Source organism: Grammomys surdaster, unplaced genomic scaffold (assembly GCF_004785775.1).
Source record: "Grammomys surdaster isolate TR1022 unplaced genomic scaffold, NIH_TR_1.0 150, whole genome shotgun sequence".
Classification (NCBI taxonomy): domain Eukaryota; kingdom Metazoa; phylum Chordata; class Mammalia; order Rodentia; family Muridae; genus Grammomys; species Grammomys surdaster.
In genome coordinates this window covers 20,273,805-20,288,571 of record NW_021604608.1, presented here as the reverse complement: position 1 = coordinate 20,288,571, position 14,767 = coordinate 20,273,805, and the positions used below count along the sequence as shown (strand labels likewise).

General features: G+C 43.4%; 1 protein-coding gene across 2 annotated transcripts in view; it reads right to left on the bottom strand.

Annotated features, from left to right (window-relative positions):
* The window catches only part of Nsun7 (NOP2/Sun RNA methyltransferase family member 7), a 40,301-nt gene continuing 25,534 nt past the window's right edge, over window positions 1-14,767 (bottom strand). The window contains exons 10-13 of one of the 2 annotated variants that reach the window (XM_028765334.1): window positions 11,145-11,262; window positions 3,156-3,279; window positions 2,151-2,684; window positions 1-199 (exon numbers count right to left, since the gene is read on the bottom strand). In XM_028765334.1, the coding sequence (XP_028621167.1) occupies window positions 155-199; window positions 2,151-2,684; window positions 3,156-3,279; window positions 11,145-11,262 (821 nt within the window). In that variant the 3' untranslated portion in view covers window positions 1-154. Of the gene's footprint in view, window positions 200-967; window positions 2,685-3,155; window positions 3,280-11,144; window positions 11,263-14,767 lie in introns of those variants that run through there. The other variant, XM_028765335.1, reaches the window with a different exon arrangement.

Genomic DNA, 14,767 nt, shown 5'->3' with positions numbered 1-14,767 from the left:
TGCGGTATTTGAATACTATAGTAGTTTGATTTTTTTTTTTTTATTTTGCCAACACTTTTAAGAAGCTCAAGAAGGTAAAATGCCAGTTAAAAGACAGTGTAGTCAGCGGTCTTCACTAGGGTTCGCTTAGGTTGCTTTTATCCTGTTTTTCTTCTTACTTTATCAGGAATTTATTGATCCTGTCCTCCCTAGAAGAGTCCTAAAGAAGAGCAGAATCTCCGTGAATGTGCAAAGAGAAGACTAATTTAGTGCCAAGATACATATTAGGGGACACCCAAGTGGTGACAGGAACCACATGCTGCTAGAGATTAGAAAGTACCCCGAACCAAAGAGTTAACCCAGAAAATAGAGTGAAGGTTTTCAGCCCGAGCTCCCATTCCTGGGATGACATGGCAGCTCCTCTCTGAACAACAGTAGATTAGACTGCATCCCAAAACACATCATTTAAAGAGATGCGCAGTTGATCGTTTGGTAAAAGGTCTAGGCAACGGGAGCAGTGCAGGCTTGTGGTTTACAGAGCTGGGGATGGGAAGTGGTACCCAGTGCATGCTAAGCAGGGGCCCAGACAGGATCTACTGTGCGGCTCAGGCGAGACCGGAACCGGAAACCCATCTGCCTGTTCCCTACGCTCTGTGCCTTTAAAGAGTCAACTAGCAAAAGCTCTCCGGAATAAAAATATAAACCTCTTGAAGTACAAAACTCATTTTCTTCACTCAGATTTTAATGAAAAATATAAATCTTTAGCTAAAATAAAACTGTACTATGAAAAGAAAACCCACCAATCCGCTGTCCTTCCCACCTCAAGTGAGACAAAAAAAGGCTACTGGGGCTGAGACGGACCCCATCCGTGGGAGTCCTGCCGCCTGAGCCGAGCGTTTACAACTCAGTTCTCTGCAGTTGGAGTTTAAAGATAAAGCTTCACATTCAAACTCTGAATGTGTCTGAACTTTAAAAAAAAAAATAAGAATTGTAATCATAACTTTATTTAATGTCAAACAATTTCTGTTGCCATGATGAAAAAAAATCAGACCCAGAAATGATAGTCATGTCAATATTGCCAGGCAATGGTTAATACAGCTAAGAGTAGTTGACATTTAATGTAATTAACTTAGTGCTACAATATATTCTAACTGTGCATCAGAGTGAGTTACCAAGGTTTGATCCCCGTGTGCCATTGAAATGGCTTGTACATTTGGCTGTGCCACCTGATCTTTGTATAGAATCAGAAACCTCTGAGTTTCTTCAATGATATGTCCCTTCTGTTCGTCAGGCCTTTTTCTCAGAAGAATCCTTAGGTGGAAACTTGCTCACTGTCCTTTTTCCAACAAAGTTTGGCATAAACAGAAGGGAGGGATTATCGTGCTTAGTCTACTCGGGATTCTGGAGATTATCCAGAAACATTTCTTTTCTTTTTCTTTTTTTTTTTTTCTGAATGAACATCTGGACTGTGCACATCTGGCACTTGGGATTTCCTGTGCTTCCTACTCTATCTCAAAGTTCAGCCTACTAGAGAACCTCCCGCCATGTCCTATCTCAGGAATGGTGGGACGCTTAAGGAAAAAATTGGCCTCGATTGGCATTCAAGAGGTTCCAGCCACAGTAACTGCCTAGCTAAGGAGTGTTCTCAGGTTCCTGGCTGGAACTGGAGCAGGCAGGAAAGAACAGCGTCCTTTGTATCTCAGGACTTTCTACCAAGCCCCTCAGCGAAGTCTGCAAGTCAGCCTACTGGGAGGGATCCTGGGTTCCCTTCAGGTAAGACAACCATGCTCCGCCCATACTTCAAACCACCCAAGAGTGAGACAAGGCCTAACCACTGATCCAGTCTGTAACTGGACTTCCTAAAACAGGTTATGTGCACTGAGCTGATGAAACCTTAACTTAGCTCAGCCCCCTCCAGTGTTACTCCTCATCTGTCCTCCCGCTCTCTCTGGAGGTTATATGGCATTAGAGGATACTAAGTGACCGAAAGCACCAGTATCCTGGGTAACAGTGTCTAAACGTGGACAAAGCCCAGCCACCCTGTCACGAGGGCCACACAGTCAGAGCCATGGCCTAGGGTGCCTGACGAGGGAGGAAGAAGGCATGCTCTCTTTAGCCTTCTCCTTTCTTCTGGGTACTGATGACGGAAAATGGCTGGGTACACCACCAACCTTTGATCCGATGAAGCGGTAGTAATAATGGGTGGCTGGCATCTGAAACCTGGGCCCCTGGGGACTCAGTGGGAACATCACTGGAGGCAGAACGATTTCAACCGGTTTCAGAGGAATCACTTTGCCTTCTGGCCGAAGTCTCCCTAAGTTTGCCGGCTTTTCTACCGGTCTGGAAGCGTTCCTCACCAGTGGGGTGGATAAAGGCTTGCTGGGCTTTCTGATCTGCGAGGAGGTGCTGGCTTGAGGCACAGATTTTGCTGGGACGGGTGTTTTGGCTACAGAACTTGTTTTACTTTCTCGATGCAGGAACTCGGAGATTTTCATTTGGATGTTGCTGGTGGTATCGTTCCCAGTCACCACCAAATGGTCACGGAGTGGGTCCCCATTGTGAGGAGCTCTGGGCGGTAGCGCTTTTGTTTTTTTCCTCCTCTTGTCCCGTTTAATTGCCTTCCCAACCTCAACCCCATCCAGTAGGCCTTTGGCTGCAGCCCGGGCCAGAACATCTTTCACTGACACTGTCTCGGATGGGTCCCGCTGCAATGAGAGCAGGCAGATGTTAGCGTGGGAGGGGTCACCATCGCTGTGCACATTTTAAATATTTATCAGTTATTTGGTGAAACATAAAACACATTAAAGTAAATGGTTTTTAGGCCTTAGTTCCTAACGTAACTCAGAAGTCCCAGGAAATAACTTTTTCTTAGTTACCCATTAACAAACCTCCTAAGAATCCCGCTGCTTATTTCTTCTGTTAGGGAAGAACGCTAGACAGTTGGCAGACTTCTGGGAGCGGTGGGAGCGGAGGGCAAGTCAAGGAGGGACACTGAGGGGAATCATGGAGGGCATAGACTGTTTGCCACACAGCAATGATCCTGTTCTAGCCCTTCAGCTACTTGTGAAATACAATCAAGCCACTGCCAAATGGTCTCGAAGTGAGTCCCCATGATGGGAGTTTGTTGTTTTCAATTCCAAAGTATGTCATGGATTAGGAGCTTTCTTCTTTCTTACCTCTCTTGTTAAGATAGAAAGAAAACAGCCATTGGTCAAATCAGATGGTTCCAATCTGAAAAACCTGTCCATAGACAGTTCTATCTCTTTTAAGGAGCACAGCGGGAGAACAGGGGGGCTGAGCCTGCGGCAGGGAAGAGAAGCAGTCGACAGTTACGATGACTCTTCACACAAGAGAGGAAGGGAGCGTTCCTCAACTCTTTCCCTATTTTGCCAATCACTTAAGAAAAAAAAAGACTCAAATTATAAGACCACCAATCCACCAATCCCAGGATTAGGTAAGACTTTTTAAAACACTTTTTAATTGATTGGGATGTGTGTGCGTGTGCGTGCGTGCGTGAGTGCGTGAGTGCGTGAGTGCGTGCGTGCGTGCGTGCGTGTGTGTGTGTGTGTGTGTGTGTGTGTGTGTGCATGCATGCACAGGTATGCACAACCCCGGACTTGTTATATGATTGCTGGGATCTGAATCCTGGTACTCATGACTGCCAAGCTCTCTTAACCACTGAGTTATCTCTCCAGCCCGAGGTGGGAATTTTTAAGCGGGTGTCAGAGTCTGCAAAGTTCTGTTCTTGAACTACAGACCCACTCTTCCTCCTCCCCACTTCCCTCTCTGGTTGGTATTGTAAAGTACCCACCAAGATGCTCACTTTCCTAAGTGTGTTTCCCACAGCTTCAAAAATGTTGGGGGAGGGGCAAGGAGAGGACTTGTTAATATTGGTTCCATCTCCCTTCCCTACTGCAGAGGTTGGATGTCACCGCTCACTGACTGCCCTAGGCACGATGATGCCCGGGGATGAGCCCGGTTCTGGCTGAGATCCCTTCCGTTTTTCTCAACCACTCCCTAAAGAATGAGTTTCTTCTACTCATTCTTGGTGTTTTTTCTTATTCATGTTTAATCTTTATTGTCTATGTGTCTTAGGTTAAAGTTCATTAAGTCACAAAGTCATATTAACATGTTCATTCAATTCGAAGAATAAAATGAGACTTCTTTGACATGGTAAATTTGATTTTGAAATGAAAGCTAGTTTTAGAAAACAAGTCAGAAGTTTATGATTTTTTTCCAAAAGTCAAATGACAAAGCTTACTGTAAATTGAAATACTTAATAGAATTTTTGTATTAAGAGAAACATTTAAAACCTATATATAATATTTTGAAAATAAATATTCCAGGAAAATATTTTTTTTACAATTATCTAAACTTACAAAGAAAATTTTAGATATCAACTTAAGAGTTATTAAAACAAATTATAATGCATATTTGTTTTCTAAAAAATTTTTTTGAAGGCTTCTATTCTAGAATCTCATTCACTGTGTTGCTCAGTCAGTAAACCGGAAACATGTGCAGCCTCAGAAATAGGTGAACCAATCAATGTTCTTAAGGGAGATTGGCCTGAAATTCTCTCTTTTCTTTTCTTTTTTTTTTCTTTTTTTTTTTTTTTTGAAATTCTCTTTCTTTGTTGAGTCTTTGTGTAGTTTAAGTATCAGGCTTCATAGAATGAGTTCCTTCTATGGCAGTGTTCCTTCTGTTGCTATTTTGTAAAATAGTTTGAGAAGTATTGGCAATAGCTCTTCTTTTAAAATCTGGTAGAATTCTTCACTAAAACAATCTGACCCTGAGCTTTTTTTGATTGGAGATTTTTAATGACTGCTTCTATTTCCTTAAGGGCTATAGGACTGTTTAGATGGTTTACATCATCTTAATTTAAAGCTATTAAAAACAAAGACTCGCCGGGCAGTGGTGGCTCACGCCTTTAATCCCAGCACTTGGGAGGCAGAGGCAGGCGGATTTCTGAGTTCGAGGCCAGCCTGGTCTACAGAGTGAGTTCCAGGACAGCCCGGACTATAAAGAGAAACCCTGTCTCGAAAAACCAAAAAAAAAAACAAAAAAACAAAAAAACAAAGACATCATGAAATTTGCAGGGAAATGGATGGAACTAGAAAATATCCAGATTGAAGTAACTAAACACAGAAAGATACACATGGCATGTGCTCACGTGTAAGTGGATATTAGCCATAAAGAATATGGGATAAGCATGCGATAAAAAATAAGTAGTGGGGGCCTAAGGAGGATGGGTGAATCTCACTTAGAAGGGGAAACAAATATTCATTGGAGGTGGATGGAGGGAGGATACTGGATGGAAGATGGGGAAAGGAGGGGAAGAGGGATGGAGATCAGGTGTGGGGAGAGGGGGTGTGACAGGGAGGGCTGGGATTGAGAATGGCAATTGAGCCGGGCAACTCTGGGAGTAGCTAGAGACCTAGGGCGGGGAAGGTTCCCCTGTTTGTGGGAGGCTATGGGGGTGACTCTAGCTGAGACTTCTACCAGCAGGGGACCTGGAGACTGAAGTGGCCACCTCATGTAGCCAGGCATGGCTTCCAGTGGAGAGAAGGCAATATCAACCCACTCACAGAACCTTAAATCCAAAACGTGCAGGGCTAAAGACAGAGCCGAGACAGCCAACTAGTGACTGGCTCAACTTGAGACATATCCCATGTAAGACAGCCAACCCCCTGACACTGTTCATGATACTCTGCTATGCTTACAGACAGGCACCTGGCATAACTCTTCTGAGAGGTTTCATCCAGCAGCAGATGGAAACAGATGCAAAGCTCCACAGCCAAGCATCAGGTGGTGTTGTGGGAGTCTTGTGGAAGAGTCGGGGATAGAACTGAGTAAACTGAAGGAGTCAAGGACATCACAAGAAGACCTACCGAGTCAACTAACCTGGACCTATGGAGGCTCACAGAGACTAAACCACCAACCAAAGAGCATTGCAGGGGCTGGGCCTAGGCCTCCTATACATTTGTAGTTGATGTGCAGCTTGGTGTTCATGTGAATCCCCCAACAATTGAAACAGAGACTGTCTTTGACTCGGTTGCCCTAACTGGACTGCCTGGTTGGGCCTCAGTGAGAGAGGATGCTTTTAGTCCTACTGCAACTGGCTGTCCCAGGGTGGATTACCCAATGGGTGCTTCCCCTTCTCTGAAGAGAAGAGGAGGGAATAGTTGGAGGGAGGGATTTGTAAAGGTGGGACAGGGAGGATGGACTGAGGTGGGGGAGGAACACGATCAGGATGTAAAGCAAATAGACAAATTAATTTAAAAAAAAAGGAAAGAAAAAGAAATGAGTAAACACAAGTTTCATCAACAAGAAAAGTGAGTCTTCTCAACCTTCAGATTGGTAAAGATGCACAGTTACTAAAACAACATTCCTAAAGCCATAGGAAAGAGATTTGTAAAAATGACTGTTCTGGGGACTGGACTGGAAAGATGACTCAGCTCATAAGAGCATGTGCTGCTCTTGAAGGGGACCTGGGCTCAGTTCTCAGGACCCACACACCAACTTACAACCGTCCACAACCCAGATCCAGAGGAGCTGACCCTCTTCTGGCCTCTGTAGGTACCAAACATGTGTGTGGTGCACATAAACACATACAGGTGAACCTTCATAGACATGAAAAAATTTTTAAGTGGCTATTAGTTGGATAACTTGGCAATGATAATTCAAACTTAAACTATGCACGCTCTCTTGTGCTGGAGAAATCTAGACTATAAATCTAACTGAAGAAATGGTTGTATCTAAGAGATTCTCCTAAAAAGATTTTTTAATTTGTTTTATGTGTATGTGCCTAAGTGTGAATATGTGTGCCACAATCATTCTAAAGCCCATGAACGTCAGAAAGTGCTGAGTCCCCTGGAACTGGAGCTACGCTGACTTGTGAGCCACCGTGTGGGTGCTGGGAATGGAACTTGGCTCTTAAATATTGAGCCATTTCTCTAAAGCATTCTTTTTGCGTTAATACTTCTATACTTCTAACACATTAGATTGGGGTGTGTGTGTGTGTGTGTGTGTGTGTGTGTGTGTGTGTGTGTGTGTGTTTACATTTGTGCATGTATGGAGTAGGTGTCCAAACATGGCGTCTATGGGGGTCACAGATGGACATTGGCCTCTATTGCCCTCTGCCTTCCTTTCCTGAGGTACAGTCTCTAATTAAACTTGGAGTTCACTGGTTGGCTAGACTGGCTGACTAGCAAAATCATGAGATCTTCCTATCTCCAACTTGTCTTCCTGCCTTCCATGCCTGTACTGAGACTATAGATATGTGCAGCCATGCAAATCTTTTTGCAAGGGTGCTGGGGTCCTTGTGCCTCATTTGTGTTACCCATTGGGCAGTCTCTCCAGCCTACACATGAGATTTTAATAAGTAAAGCACTTGCATAGGCCTGCAGTTAACATCCTGATAGCTCAAGTCCAAAATGAACCAAATAGTTTGGGGCCAGTAAAAGGAAATATAAGCAATGGGTGGACGACCACAGTGGGGCATTAAGAAATGATTCTTAGGCTAGTGAGGTGGCTCAGTGGTTAAGGATGACTGCCACCAAGCCTAATGACCTGACACCCAGGACCCACATTGTGAAAGGAGAGGACGATCTCCGAACAAGTTGTCTTCTGGCCTCCACATGCACACTGTGACACACATATATACCACACACACATGTGCACACACACATACTAAAAAGTAAATAAATGTAATTTTTAAAAATTAACGATTACTACAGAACATATGGTATATAGTATATGTCCCTAGCAGTGTGTAGTTACTTTTGACTGTGTCCACAAGTAGTTGCAAGCTTCTTGAATATATGCCTTCTAACCAGAGCTTAAATGTCAGACCAATCTAGAATGTGAATTACTGTCTTTTGATTTTAAATACAAACAGTATCTTTTTATACTACATTACAAATTAACCGTGGCTTACATGAATAGAAAGCAAATATCACTTTACTCTTGCTGTATCATATTCTCAAAAATCTTACCCCTAATGAATCAAGAGCCCTATGTGTATAATCACTGATTTGGTGATGTCCCTGGTGAGCTCTTCATCAGTAGATGGTCACTTAATTTACCTACTATGATACTCAGGACTCTCAGGATATGTGGTTGATTGTCCACTATTATGCTGGCTAGTTTTATGTAAACTTGATACAAGCTAGAGTCATCTAAAAGGAGGGGACATCAATTGAGAAAATGTTTCCATAATATCCAATTGTAGGACATTTTCTTAATTAGTGATTGATGGGGAGTGGGGGTCTAGGCCATGTGGGTAGTGCTATCCTTAGGCCGACGATCCTAAGTTCTATAAGAAAGCAGGATGAGCAGTCCATGAGAACGAACCAGGAAACAGCACCCCTCCATGGCCTCTGCATCAGCTGCTGCCTCCTGGTTCCTGCCCTAAATTCCTTCAATGGTGGACAACGATGTGGAAGTCTATGTCATATAAATCACTTCCCAAGTTGCTTTCAGTCATGTTTCAGCACAGCAATAGAAACCCTAAATAAGACAGAAATCGGTAACGAAATAATGTGGTATTGCTGTGTCAGACCTGACCATGTTTTGGGGGGAGGGATTTTGAAACTTTGATCTGGAAAATCCATTGAGTAATTAAAGCTTTGATGAACTGTTCTGTGGAAACCTGGGAGGAAGGAGTATTGGGAGAAATGCAGACAACAAAGGCCTGAGAAACTCCCGAGGGAAGAGTTACTTAAGGCCCTTGAATATTTACTATTTTGGATTAAGATTCTGTGGTTCTGGTCATCTGGGCTGAAGAATCAGCTGTGATTAACTAAAGACCAGAACCACTGAAGTGAAATCTTTCCTTTCCTGAGACAACGGATGTCGGTCAGCTGGAGCTGGGGGAGCAGTGATGATTTAAGAGGCCATCATTAACGGAAGTGAAATCTTCTGGGAAGTGTTTCCTGAGAGTCAGGACATAGAAGCTGTGTTTCTGAGGCAGCCGAGGTTGTGCCCCCTGCTGGCAGCTGAACCTGGGAGTGTAAGAGTCACCCAAGTGGTACTGGTTTTGAAGGTATGAAGGGCTCATGGATAACAGCTGAGTTTCCTGGAGCTCACAGCTGAGAGACTTTATCTTTTATAGTGATTTTAGAGTTTTACAAAGACTTTCAGGGAGTATTATAACGATTTTTAAAGGGACTGAATATTTTAAAGAGTCTGAATATTTTAAAGAGACTTTTTAAGCGTTTAAAAATTTAATGACTGTGGAACTTTTAAAATGTAATGTTTCTATTGAAATGTTGCTACTCACGTGTGTTTCAGATGAACAAGAAAGGAAAGGTTATGACTTAACAGTGATATAGTTGTATGCCAAGTTGACAAGGGGTCAATTTGCTGGCTACTTTTATGTCAACTTGACACAAACTAGAGCCATACGAAAAGAGGGAACTTCATTTGAGAAAACACCCCCGTAAGATACAGCTATAAAACATTTTCTTTTCTTTTCTTTTTTTTTTTTGGTTTTTCGAGACAGGGTTTCTCTGTGTAGCTCTGGCTGTCCTGGAACTCACTCTGTAGACTAGGCTGGCCTGGAACTCAGAAATCCACCTGCCTCTGCCTCCCAAGTGCTGGGATCAAAGGCGTGTGCCACCACCGCCCGGCTTATAAAACATTTTCTTAACCAGTGAAGGAGAAGGGCTCAGTTTTGTGAGTCCTGCCATTCCTGAATTCTGTAAGTCCTAGGATCCATAAGAAACAGGCTAGACAAGCCATGAGGAGCAAGTCAGAAGGCAGTAACCCCCACGACCTCTGCATCAGTTCCTGCTCCCTGGCTCCTGCCCTGTTTTGGTTGCTACCCTAACTTCCTTCAGTGATGGGCTAGTTAATGATGTGGAAGTTAAGTCAGATTAAGTCCTTTCCTCCCCTACTTGTATTTCTCCACGGTGTTTCCTCGAAACAATAGAAACCTCACAAGGACAGCTACCAACAGAAGCTTCTAAGTAAGAACGGAAAGTCAGTGAGAGAGGAAGTGTTGGTGTGATCAACTTGTCAGCCTGTGATGTGGAAAAACGGGAAGGTATCAGGTTGGGAGGATAGAGCAGACTATATACACATTAAGATTCCAAAGGAAAAATCACAGCATGAAAATAGATGTTTAATTCATCATCACAGACTTGAAAAACTAATTAGTCTTAAAAAAAAAAAAGTACTCTTGGAGTGAGTTCTTGATAGCCACAGTGTGTGCTGTATTTGTTCGGTATTATTTAGCGCTTGCTTGTTTTGCTTGTTTCTTTTGGGCAGCACTGGAGATTAAAGCAAGAACCTTGAGTATACTAGGTGAGTGTTCTACAACTGAACTATAGCCCCAGACCTTAGCACTGTTGTTTTGGGTTTTTTTGAGCTAAGTCTCTCATGTAGCCCAGGCTGGCCTCAGACTTGTGGCAAACCCCTTTCCTCAGCCTTACTGAGGCTGGAGACTAAGCCATGAGCCATCAAGCTCAGCTCAGACTGCATGCAGCATCAACACTCTCTCTCTTTCCCAAGTTTACTGCTATAGTTTATCTTGAAGCTGACAAAGATAACCATATCGTTTTTGGTTTTGTTTTTACTGTTTTCCCAGTGGGTACAAAATACTAAACGTGCTTAAAATAGTACACATCCAGTTTTCTGTCCACTTTCTAAAAATATTTTGTATACTTTTCCTCTGTGGGGTGATACATGTATCTAAGAGAGATATGAAGTTTGGACCTAGCTTATTCAGGAATCAAAAAAGCCACAGTCAAATGCCTTTCGCTTTAACAAGAACAAATGTATGTACAATACAATGTTCATAGACTAGTGTGACACCTTCATGGGTTAAAGTGCTGGCTGCCAAACCTGGTGCTCTGTGTTCAGAACCTAGGGCCCACATGATGGTGACAGGAATGACTCCAGGTCATCCTTCAACATTTGCATGTGTGCACATACACACATATATACAGATACACACACAGACACACAGACACACACAAAACACACATAAAACTGTTAAAGTATTCATTCACAAGCTGTGGAGAATCCACTTGAAAGCGGTAAGATTTTAAGCTGTTCAGTCATACTAAATTATAACAAAAACTCTAGTGTATTTATGTAACTCCAAAACTCATACTGTCATTTTCAAGTCTTTGCTTGATGGAGGTTTAGTGTCCTTTCCTTACCTGTAAGGTTGTATTTTAGGCCCTGGGCTTTGACATTCCAGTGCTTTCTTAATAACGTCTTCATTTTCCTCTTCAGAAACAGAGCACGTGCAATAAACAATTGCTTGAACTTTAGTAACTGTATCGAAAGAAGATAAAATCAGTAGGGTGGCCCAACGCCAACTTGCTGTTTCCAGACACACACTTGTTACCAATGCGTACCACCAAATATTCATGGAAGCGATTTGTATGACTGCTTGAGTAGCTCCACTTCATTTTATTCTTGAATTTAAAAATTACGTGTGTGTGTGTGTGTGTGTGTGTGTGTGTATGTGTGTGTGTGTCATAGCACACTCGTAGAATTCAGAGGGCAGCTTGTGGAAACTTATCCTCTCCATCAGCCGTGGGAGTTCCAGGCACCAAACTCAAGTCTTCAGACTCAGAGGCAAGCACCCTTACCTGCTGTGACACCTCATGGCCCCCTTGAGTGGTTCTCCCTTAAGAAGAGCTTGTCTTAGTAATATAAGCAATGACAAGTAAGTAATGTCAATCCAGCTGGACTGTACCTCCCCCCCACAAAAAAAAATGAGAATTCCATCATTGTGATCAATCTATCATGAGGAGACATCCTTCCATAAGTTCTATCACTAGTTAGTTAGAAAAGACTAAAAACAGACAGATATTGGTGGGAATTGTAATTCTGTTTCTTGCTGTTTTGGGAACCTGGAAAGATTCACAAAAAGATTCCCAAAAGACTCCGCTCTCTCGTCCTTGAGACCACACCACCATGACCTGTGGTTCACTCGTTTATTCATACTGACTGAGTGCCTACCCCGTGCACTTCCCGAGGCTTTGTGATCCTCAGTGAAAAACAAAAAACAACATTCCTGCCACTGTGGACTTTCCTTGCAGAGGATTAACAAAAGTAAAACGTGATCAGGAAAGCAATTTAGGTGATAAAATGAAGTGGGATGGGTAACAGCTTCAGAGGAGAAGCCACTGGTTTAAACAGGATAGTCACTGCAAGCACTGCTGATCTACATACAAGTCTATGGACAGAGAAGAACAGGGGGTCAACCTGAACTCCCTAAGAAAAGGAACAACCCAGTATAAAGACCCTGACAGGAAAGTGGGACTGGCTTTTTAAAGACTGTCCAGGCCCATCTGATCAGGTTACAGGAAGTGAGGAGAGAGGCTGTCTTATTTAGGGGTTCCATTGCTTTAAAGAGATACCATGACCAAGGCAACTCTTACGAAGGATGACATTTAATTGGGGCTGGCTTACAGTTTCAGAGGTTCAGTCCATTATTATCATGGCGGGAAGCATGGCAGCACCCAGGCAGACATGGTGCTGGAGAAGGAGCTGAGAGTTCTACATCTTGTTCCGAAGGCAAACAGAAGTAGACTGACTTCCAGGAAGCTAGGGAGAAGGTCTCAAGGGCCACCCTCACAGTGACACTCTTCCTCCAACAAGGCCACACCTACTCCTACAAGGCCACACCTCCTAAGAGTGCCACTCCCTGGGCCGAGCATATTCAAATCAAAACATTCTACTACCTGGCCCTCATAAGCTTGTTCAAACACATGAGTTTATGGGGGCCATACCTAGCCATAGCACAATGCAAAATACATTTAGTCCACCTTCAAAAGTCCCCGTAGTCTATCACAGTCTCAACAATGTTTAAAAGCCCAAAGTTTAAAGTCTTTTCTGAGATTCATCCAATTAACTTGTAATCCCCAATAAAATCAACATCAAAAAGCAGATTACATACCTCAGACTTCGCAGGATATACATTACCATTCCAAAATGGCATATTGTGAAAATCCTGGACAAAAGCAAGATCAAAAACGAGCTGGGGAAGCTCCAAACTCTGCGCCTGCATGCCTGATGTTAAAGAACTCATCACATCTCCCTCTTCTTTCTGCTTTGATGATCTTTCTCCTGGGCTCGTTCTACTCTCTGTTAGCAGCTTTCCTCAGCAGGTAACCTACAACTCTGGCATCTCTAACGTCTTGGGATCTCCAAGTTAACTTCGACTTCACAGCTCCTTATTCCAGTGTCTGGGATCCACACATGATCTTCTGGGCTCCTCCAAAGAGCTTGGGTCACTTCTTCAGCTCTGTCTTCTGTAGCACTCCTGCCTCAGGTTGACTCCGTTCCACTGCTGCTGCTGTTCTTGGTGATCATCCCATGGTATTGGCATCTCCAATTTGCTAGTGTCTTCTGCCCCAGCTAGGCTTCACCAACAGCCTCTCATAGGCTCTCTTCATGGTACCAAGCCTCACCTTCTTTATGTGATCTCTTCAGTTCTGGGCCATCAAAACCAGTACCACCTGGGTGACTCTTACACATTACCAAGTCCGGCTGAATCGTGAGGTACAACCTCGGTTATCTCTGAAACACAGCTTCTTTGTGCTTTCAGAAATCACTTCCCAGAAGATGTCACCTCAGTGATGCTGGTCTCTTCTTAGTCACCACTAAGTTCTTAGCTCTAGCTAGCCAGCATCAATTGTCCCAGTAGTCCCTTCTATTCTTGACTCTAAAGCCTGAGCCACAAGACTGAAGCTGCTGAGTTCTGTGGCTTGCTGGAACTGGAACTTGTTCTATTACATCATCACCAGCTTTCTATTTTCCGACTCCTTCACTGCCTAAGCTTAGCTGTCATGGAACTTGTTTTGTAGACTTGACCTTGAACTCAAGAGCTCTGCGTGGTTCTGTCTCCTGAATGCTGGGATGAAAGCTGTGTACCACCAAGCCTGGACCTAAGCTTTTCTCTACTTGAAACTTGCTCTGTACCAGGCTGGCCTTGAACCCAGAGATCTGCTTGCTTATGTCTCCTGGGGTTAAAGGTGTATACCACCATGCCCGGGTCTAAGCTTTTCATGGTCACTATGCCTCAAAATCTGGATCAAAGGCCTGTGACTTCCATTTCTTTTTAAGCAGAATTGTAGTTCATTCCAGGTTAAGAGTTCAAAGGGAAAGAATAACCCAAGTGAACAATAAGTTTGCTGGGTGGGATCTTGCTCCAAGGTCACTACTCCCTTAATCTGTTTATCTCCTCAAACATAGAATGTAGTTCCATTGTACTTTCTGGTGCCCTTTTATTACCTGAAATATACATTTTGTATTTTGCCTTTCTAAGCTTGCTCTGCTTATTCAAAACACTCCTTCTGAACCACAGGATAAAGTCTAAAATAGGCTTTTTTTGAGACTTCCTTTGTCAATGCTATTAATCTGAATCTTTTCACTTTAGCCTCAATCAGATCTTCAGACAAGGGCACAAGGCAGCCATGTTCTTCACCAAAATATCACAAGAACAGTCTCTAGGCAAAATGCTAACATTCTGCTCCTTTGGAAACTCTTGAGCCAGGCCCCCACAGTTCAAATCACCCTCAGCACCTATGTCTTCCATATTCCTACCGGGATGACACATCAAGCCCCACTTAAAGCCTTCCACTGCTTTCCAAAGTCCCAAAATCCATATTCTTGCAAGCAAAAGCATGGTCAGGCCTTTCACAGCAATACCCCAGTCCCTGGTACCAACTTCTGTCTTAGGGTTTCTATTGCATGGTGAAGAGACACCATGACCATAAAGGACAACATTTAACTGGGGCTGGCTTACAGGTTCGAAGGTTCAGCCTAT